The 8,823-nt window shown below is 42.6% G+C and overlaps 1 protein-coding gene across 4 annotated transcripts in view; it reads left to right on the forward strand.

Moving 5' to 3' along the window:
• The window catches only part of MFHAS1 (malignant fibrous histiocytoma amplified sequence 1), a 108,473-nt gene extending 100,574 nt beyond the window's left edge, over nucleotides 1–7,899 (forward strand). For 2 of the 4 annotated variants that reach the window (XM_030937786.1, XM_030937784.1), the window contains 2 exons: nucleotides 1,215–1,325; nucleotides 5,224–7,899. Coding sequence is in view for 2 of the 4 variants with exons in the window: in XM_030937784.1 (XP_030793644.1) it covers nucleotides 1,215–1,242 (28 nt within the window). In the remaining 2 variants the exon portion in view is untranslated. The remainder of the gene's footprint in view (nucleotides 1–1,214; nucleotides 1,326–5,223) is intronic. The other 2 variants (XM_010353444.2, XM_030937785.1) reach the window with 1 other exon arrangement.
• Nucleotides 7,900–8,823: the final 924 nt, after the last annotated feature.

Genomic DNA, 8,823 nt, shown 5'->3' on the forward strand with positions numbered 1-8,823 from the left:
CCTGTCTCTGTCCAGCTACTCTTCAGGGTGAGACCGAATATTCCAATTCCCAGGGAACGTGAGCTCTGGACAAATGACAGCTTGCTGGTTGCGTTTCATTTGTAGGGATCCTGCAGAATGCTTCTCTTTCTCCTTCCAAAGAGCTTTAGAGCAACTCCCTCCTCCACCAAACTGAAGGCTCTTTGATAACCTGCCAGATAACCCAGTTTATCTACTGATTTTTGTGTAAAAGACCAAGAAAATTCAACAGGTCATCGTATGAAAATGTTTTACCTTGAGGCATTACTGGAATGCGACCCACATTCTAATATGTGGTTTCTTAATGGACTGACCCTTGAATGTACAGGAAGTAGGCATGTATCACTCTCATTTCCTGATGGTTGACATTTCTCCTGCCGCGATTCCGTATCTGTCTGTGCTCTGATATGTGGGGAGTGGTGGGAGTTCTGAGACTGAAGAAGGAAGTTCATTCTGATTTTTGGCAGATCGTGTGTTACAGAATTACCCAAAAAAAAAGGTGGGGGTGGTTTGAAAATTGTTGAGCTAAGCTTTCTCCTTTTTTAGGAAGTACTAATAATAATAGAAGGGAAGGCTGAGTTATTGCATTTCAAAATTCCCTTTTAAAATCTTGGATTATTGCCTATATACTGTAGAGTTCCCATTCAAGCAAGTTCCCCACTAAATTCCAGTTACTTGCTGTTTGTCACTATTCTCAAAAGTACCGTGATGACTTTGCACAGGAATTTCGGCAGTAACATCGTTTTGACATAAAGACATTTAAGACCAATTGCAGTTGCCTTTTATAAAAGGCATGAAGTTTGCCTTTTATAAAAGGATGAAGTTTGTAGCCTTTATATCACCAAATAAACAGGCCGTGTATGTCTAATAGCACACAAATTAGTATGAACTTGATAAAATATTTTTAAAAAGCAATGGCGTGAGATGAATTCGTCACAATGGAGAATTTTTCACTGACCCCAGAATTTTAAGATACAGAGGCTGAGGAAGGGATGGTGTTTGATAAGAAAAGGCCGCTTGTGGACGTTGCCTGTGGGGCGGTTCACATTGATTTGCATTGATTTGTTTTGTTCTATGTAAGGAGTGAGACAGCTCTTTGCCTTGCTGTTTTAACAAGCTGGGAGGAATTGTGTTTCTTTAATTATTTAGTCTCCCGTCAGCCACATTGATACTGGAATTTTTCCCTCTCTGCTTAGGTATCTTCATACTTTCTTGGAAAATTAAGTGGAAAAGATAGTGCTTCTTTTCCTTATGCCATCATTTTTACTGTACCCAAACTGTGACTTTAGGAGCACCAATTTTTAAGGGTAAGTCTCCGTGAAGCAGAGAGAATTTCTTAAATAGGTAAGGCCCTCTTGAGGACTTGGAGAGATTAGAGGGGATATGGGGGTGTTGGGATGAAGAGATTTTGGAGAACAGGAATCCTAGACAAACCTTATACTTCTCTAGAATCAAGTTGCTTATGGGAATTAGGAAGAAGGGAACTACTTGATTCTTTTGCTTAATTTACTATGATATTGCATAGACAGTGATCTTAGATCCTTGTTCAAAAAAGGAAGTCATTTTTTTAAAATTTTAGTATTATGCAGAAATAAAACATCAGGTGGGTCCACAGCTTCAGGAACTACACGGGGAAGTACCGGGATGGTCACATGGAGGGAGAGGAAGGGACTGGGGGCACGAGGGGAGGAATGGGCAAGACCAGGTAGGCAGGTCTAGGACGGGCTCATTTGAATAATCTCAGTAGCCCTGGGGCAGAGGGGTTGCCTTAGTCGTCTGGAACCTGGCTCAGGGGCAGGTGGATGGTGGCCTACAGTGTGAGAGCCAGTAAAGGAGGTGTTCCGGGTGTGGGTTCAGGATTAGTTGGTTTGTATTTTAAGAGTGTACTCCGGGCAAGTTGTTTTACCATCTCTAGGAATTGGCTAATCCTGGGAGAGACAGTCCCTCCAGAGTCTGCAAGGCCCAGGATAGGAAAGCACCAGAATACAGAAAATAAAAGACATGGTTAATACAACATGCCATGGCTTCAGTTTCAGCCTAAGCGTCTCAGTACCTTGAGTCATAATTTCTTTGTTGCATCCCGGAAGGGCAGATTTCAATTCCCTAACCTGGGAGGACTTGGGGGCTGGGCGCCCCCCGGGCTGGCTCCTCCCTTCAACTCCAGACCTCTGTTTCCAACGTCTCACCTGGCATCATCCCTGGATGTCCTGTAGGCTTCACAGGTGAACAACTGAATGTATTGCCTTCCTTCCCCAAAGTTCTTCCTCAGTCTGTGACCTGTCTTGGGCAACGGCGTAGCTTTGCACCATCGGCCCCAAGCTAGGAGTCCATGAGCCTCAATGCTTTCCTCTGCTTTCTTCCCTGTGTGTAGTAATTCTCCAACACCTTTTATCCCATCCCATCAGTGTCCTGACATGAATGAATTTGACCCATATCTTCAGCTCCAGCCTCGGGCTTCCTTCTAGGGCCTGACCCCCTGCCAGCCACCACTTCCCCCATCTCTACCAAGGTTCCTGTGACTGAATCTCAGCTGGCTGCCTACTCTCTTATCTTTTGGTCCTTCAAACCAACATTAATTATCTTCTAACATCAGACCCCATCACGTCTCTCCCTCTTGAAGAGCCTTGGATGGCTTCCTGGTGATTACAGGCTCAAGTTCAAACTCCTGGCCATGGCTCACAAGGTCCTGCACAATCAGACCCCAGGCACTCTGCCAACACACAGGACACTCCCTTTCCGTGGGAGGTCAACCATGGTGGGCCCTGGCTACCTCTCAGTCCCCTGGCTGGCTGCTGCCCTTCTCTCCTACCAGTGAAGGCCCATTGGTTGCTGAGGCCAAGGTCATAGGTCAGCTCCTCCGGGAAGCCGCCGCTAATCACCCTCAACGTAACCAGTCACTCTGTTCTTCATGTCTCCTCAATACTTACTTGTTTGTTTCAGACAGAGTCTCAGTCTGTCACCCAGACTGTGGTGTAGTGGCACAATCTTGGTTCACTGCAACCTCCGCCTCCCGGGTTCAAGCGATTCTCCTGCCTCAGCTCCCCAAGTAGCTGGGACTACAGGCATGCACCACCACGCCCGGCTCATTTTTGCATTTTTAGTAGAGACAGGGTTTGCCATATTGGCCAGGCTGATCTCAAACTCTTGATCTCAGGTGATCCGTCTGCCTCAGTCTTCCAAAGCACTGGGATTACAGGCATGAGCTGCTGCACCTGGCTCTCCTCAGTACTTTTTATATTCCTCTTTTGGTAATGATCTCATAGTATCTTGGCTACTTTTTACCTGTGGCTTTTTCATCACACCCATCCATTCAACAGATCTTTGTTGAGTAATTATCCTCTAGTAGGCATTGGGCCGGGTGTTGAGGATACATAAAGCACTAAATCAGATCCTGCCCTCCAGAACCTAATAGCCTCTTTGGAGAAGATGGGAATCAAAGCCATAACCAGACAAACTTGTCAGAGTCTAATTATAATTGAAACATGGTACCTGCCATGATAGGTGTATGAACAGAGTCCCGTAAGCACAGGGAAGAAAGAACTCTACCAGGAAGAATCAGAAAAAGTTCTAGGAAGTCGTATTTGAGGTGGGTCTTGGAGGAGGAGGACAAGTTTATGGAGATAGGGAGGTAGGGAGAAACAGAGAAGGCTGGTGATTTTGATGGTTATTTTCTGTAGGTCCCAAATGTGGAAAAAGGCATAGATGTGAAACAGTTTTCAAGCTGGTTGAACAGTCGCATATTCCCTCTAGGTGCACTTGATTAGGTATTCTTGTGTTTCTTAGTCTTACGTGTAGGCCGGGGAGCAGACTGTCTACATTTCCGAAGGTCTGTTAGATTCAGTGGGAAAATGTTTATGTAGCCCATCTCTACGTGAACCCAAAACTCACACCACCAAAGTTAGCTGCGGGGTTGAAACGTGTGTTATTACACTGCTGTCCTTACAGTTAGGTTGATTATATTATTAATTGAATTTGAGGCAGTTTTCAAAACCCTCTCTTCTGGGAGTTTACTATATTAATAGGCATTAAAAAAATTATCATGGCAAAGTGCCGTAGAAATGTGAAATTTTTCCCTAGGGCTCCAAATATCCAACTTCTCTTTTAGCTTTGGAGTCAGATCACCCTAGTGAAAGGCCTGGCTCTGCCACTGGCTAGTGTGCACCCTTGGGGAAGTTATTTCACCTTTTGGAACCTTAGTTCCCTTCTTAGTAAGATGCTGATAAGACGGAGCTTACATGGTGGGATTGTTAGGAGTTGAAGATAAATAATGCACTAGAGTGAACAACCTAATTCCTGGCATGTAGTTAGTAAATGAGAGGTTTTTGTTTTTCTTTGTTTGTTTTGGTGATGTCATTATTATCATGCTTGAATGAGCCCATGACTGAATTTTGTATGGACTGGAGAAGTGTTTAGGCAGATGCCGAATTATCAGTGTCCATGAAATCAGTGTCTCTCCTAACGAGAGATGGGGGATTGGAGGAAACGAATCATAGCTCCTTTTTCCTTTCCTTTCAATGTCTTTGTATATTTTATTAAAAGTTGCTAAAAAAAAAAAAAAAAAACTTTACAAAACATTCCATCACATGTCATTGTAGGGAAGCAAAAATGAGAAAAACACTTGATATTTTTCCTCTAACCATTTTATCGGAGCTGAATGCCGCTTTGTGTATTTGCTGAGGCTGCAGTAGTTTCTTCATTCTATATTGATCAGACTCCAGATTTTCGTGGACAACTTAATGTATAACATTTTAAGTAAAATCGTACATTTTAGGTGGACAGACATCTTACTTTTTAGTATGTATTCCTTCTCCTAGAAGATTATTTGGTGTGTGTCTATGTGTGACTGTGTGTTTATTGAAAGGAAACAGTTCCATGTTTAGAGTTTTGGGTTGTTAGAGGTCTAGTTAAGCTATAAAATTACAGTGGAATAAGTGGTGACAGCCAATTAGTACAGTTCCCTCTTTATAGCTGAACTGAGCTTAACACACTAACAGAAATGTTTGGCAAATAGACTGCTAAAATGACTCCTCCTTTGTGGGGACATGAGTTGCCTGACATTTACATATTTATAATGAGTCCTAGAAGTAGAAATGAAAAAATATGTGAGAAAATAGATTTCTATCATCACTTCCTTTTCTTATTGAGGGTAGCATTGTCCAGGACCTTTTTGTCATCTCTGTGCTTTCTTCTTGTCCACCCATACAGGAAGAACGTTGGTGAAAAGCACAGAAACCAGTGATGTTTGTGGCTGTGGAATTTCCATGGAGAAAAGAGAGCATCTGGACACCTGGACCATTTTTTGCACCTGGCAGACCCTATGCACTCCCCCCAGTGTGTTCTGTGGACTTGAGTGACAACGCGTGCTTGCGGGATGCTTTTTGGAAGACTGGGGAAGAGGTGGGGAGGGGGTAGTGGGGGAAGCATGGGCGAGAAGATGGAGCAAATGTTTTACAACCTGAACCTCAGAACTGTGATCCTCCAAGGAGCGCGCTACTTGAAGAAAAGAAAAAAAAAAAAAGTCGAATGGCTTCTCAGGGATTTTGTTTTCCGTGCACATATAAGCCATAGTTACAGTACAGGTGGCAGTATTTAGAGCACTCAGATTTCAGTTCTGTTAAATGTGAAAGAGGGATCGACTGACGTTCATTGCTGTTCCATAACTAGTGTAAAATATGTATATGTTTATCTTTATTTTTATAATATGCAAATACATTTAAATTTATACAGTTTGAAGCTTCTAGCGTTAGTTCACACTGGGTGCAATATTCTGCATGAGAACTGTGCCAAGATGGGGCTGATTTCTTATTTTAGTATAAGACTTTTGTTTTTTCTTTATTCTTTAATCCTCAGCTTAAAAAAAAAAAAAAAGTCTCTGTTAGCCCATGGATTAAGTGTTGGTTCATAGAGATTGCCAATAATCAGAAAGAACCTTAAATGTGCATTTAAGACCGTGTCCCCTCCCTTCTTTTCAGTAAAGGTCCCTGCCTATATAAATGATGGGGCACGCTGGTGGGAAATCCTTGCTTTCCACACGTTATTAGTGCTGGGCAGAGATGGGGCATGCTCAGGGGCCAAAGAGGACAAAAAGTCCATGCAAAACTTGAGTCTTTTAATGGCTTAAGATAATCAGGAGTCAGTTCGGAATCTTACAAAGTGCTCTGCCTAATAAGTACCTTACTTAGCAGAGCACTTTGCAAACATATTACTTATTAGCAGAGCTCTTTGCAGACCTTCCACATCTGGCTGTCAGACCTTAAGGTTGTGAATTTCGACTCCAGTTATGCTCATTGGAGAGCATAATCCCACATGGGATATTTATAAATACAGAACCTCTGATTGGACAGTCTCCTGCCAAGAACTAGTAAAATCCTTGTTTTAAAATCTTCACAAGGTAAAACTTAAAAAGCAAACCAAACAAATTGCTCTCCATTCTCCTTTTAATTGGGCCAAACAGCATATGCTACAGTAGTAACACGTTTTTCGGAGAGTGTAAAAAACTCTGTTTACATTTGCCTCCTCCGTGGGTTGATTGAAAATGTATAAAACTGCTTCTCGCCATCGTCAGACAAGAAGAGTGAGTTGCTGGTACTCACTCCTCTTTTACTTCTTTTGTAAAGTATTGACTCTTGGAAGGCCACAGTCTCAACATGTTTTTTAAAATAACGAGCAAGCGGCTGCCCTGCTAGAAATCACACACCGATTTTTGTAGAATATTTTGTGCCCCAGGCGTTAATTTCACTGACTCCAGAACCTGCAGTTCAGAGAATGATTTATTGTGATCATAAAAATCAAATGGGATCAGACTGTGTTTGCATTTTTTTTAGTACTTGAATAGGACACCTGAAGTTTGAGATTTTGTTTTCTTTTAGAACACAGTCACACGATTAATCTGGTGAATCCTTTTGTCACAGTTCTCGTGTGTGTGTGCGCGTCTGTGTGTGCGTGTGCATGTGTGTACAACTGAATGGTAACATGTCTTTGCTTTTTGGACCATTGAATAGTTGGGCAGTAAGAGTTTTTTAGTTGGCATGAGACAGTTCCTCAACTGTCAAATTAACCAACTTTGACCCGTCTTTAGAAAAAGACTTATTTGTATGATTTTGGGCTAACTCCCGAGGGACCATATCAAATGACGAAAATGCTCCTTTTGGTGACACACCCTGCAAATTATTTGCTGTTATGAACATAAACGCCCACATTCATAATATCTAATATTTTTGACAAGTGATGTTTTGTGCTGTCATCTGAACCCTAGAGAAGCAGTGTCAGAAGAAACCTTGGTGTCACATGTGTCTTAGCAAAAGGGTTACCATGATAGAGGGTCATGTGACCAAAAGATGCTCCAGAGAAGCTTGAGAATTTGTTTTAGGGTGGGAGGAGGGTTGGAGACAGAAAAATCACTGTGCTCTACAGGACTCTTCAGCTGTCTATGCAAGAAATTCTGTTTTCTCTTTGAACACCTGGAAAGACACAGCGGCCCACCGAGGCGACAGGCGATTCACTAAGCACAAGAGGAATGTTTTCTAAGCAAGGCGTCCCTTGCCTCTCAAACAAATGCCGTCCAAGTTTGTTAGGGTTTCTATTCCTGCAACTTGTGGTATCAAAACCACTTCCAGGAATTGTCAAAGCACTGCCAAAATAAATGTTTTTCCCCCTTCTAAGAAAAAAAAAAAAAAATGACAGTGCTCATATTTGACACCTGTGTATTGGATCTCTTTTGAATGAATAAGAAGGAAAGGGTTTGGTGTAATTCCCGATGGGGTGTGTGTTGTTTTTCATGCCATGATTTGTGAATTGTAATTGTGGTTTCCCATTTCGTTGTCGTAACTGGGCAGAAATTAAAAAAAAAAAAAATCAATAAAAATACAAAGAAATGGTTAAGCAGTTGTATTCCCAGAGCTTCATTATTTCTGATTTTGTTCATTTGTTTTTACTTTTAATTCTGTCAGTTAAGGAATGACTGTTTTAGTTCTTAGTGGTACTGTTGGAGCTGTGGGAGGTGGGTGGTGGTAGCTCTCATCTGTTTGGTAATTGGTCCCTGAAAGAGTCCCTGTTTTAAAACTGCCTCTGTTTTAAGGCTGAGGATGTAACTCTTGAATATCCGCTCTCTTAAATCAGTTTTTTTTTTTTTTTTTTTTTTCAATGATCCACTGTATTCCTAAGTCACAGCTGTTAAATTTATGGTAGGTTTGGAAGTTCCCCCGATTTTTCTTTCAAAGGCTCTTAGCAGAAGTCCTACCATCACCTGCTACATATTGCCCCAGGGTGCCCTATTTGCAAACTGGAAGCGCAGGCCCCTCAGGTACCCATCAGAGGATTTAGTCCTCCATATTGTTTAAAAGGCAAAGAGAAGAGAAGGAAGGACCGAGGCCAGAGTGTTAACAGCGGTGAATCCATAACAGGTCTGCAGCAACCTCAATTCTTGACTCCTCAGAAGAAAGAATTCAACCGAGGGGCATAAGACAGCGGGAGAGACCGAGGCAAGTTTTAGGGCAGGAGGGAGTTTATCAAAAAGCTTTACAACAGGAACGAAAGGAAGTACACTTGAAAGAGGGCCAAGCAGGCGGCCTGAGAGATCAGGTGCACAGTTTGACCTTTGACCTGGGGTTTTATACGTTGGCATTTTTCGGAGGCCTCCCCTGATTCTTCCCCTGGGGTGGGCTGTCCACATGTGCAGTGGCCTGCCAGCGCTTGGGAAGGGGCGCATGCGCAGTGTGTTACTGGAGCTGTGCACATGCTCACCTGAGGTTTTCTTCCCTTACTAGTTGAACGTACCTAGAAGGTCCTATACCAGTTAAGCGCCGC

This window comes from Rhinopithecus roxellana, chromosome 9 (genome assembly GCF_007565055.1).
Source record: "Rhinopithecus roxellana isolate Shanxi Qingling chromosome 9, ASM756505v1, whole genome shotgun sequence".
In the NCBI taxonomy this organism is placed as follows: Eukaryota; Metazoa; Chordata; class Mammalia; order Primates; family Cercopithecidae; genus Rhinopithecus; species Rhinopithecus roxellana.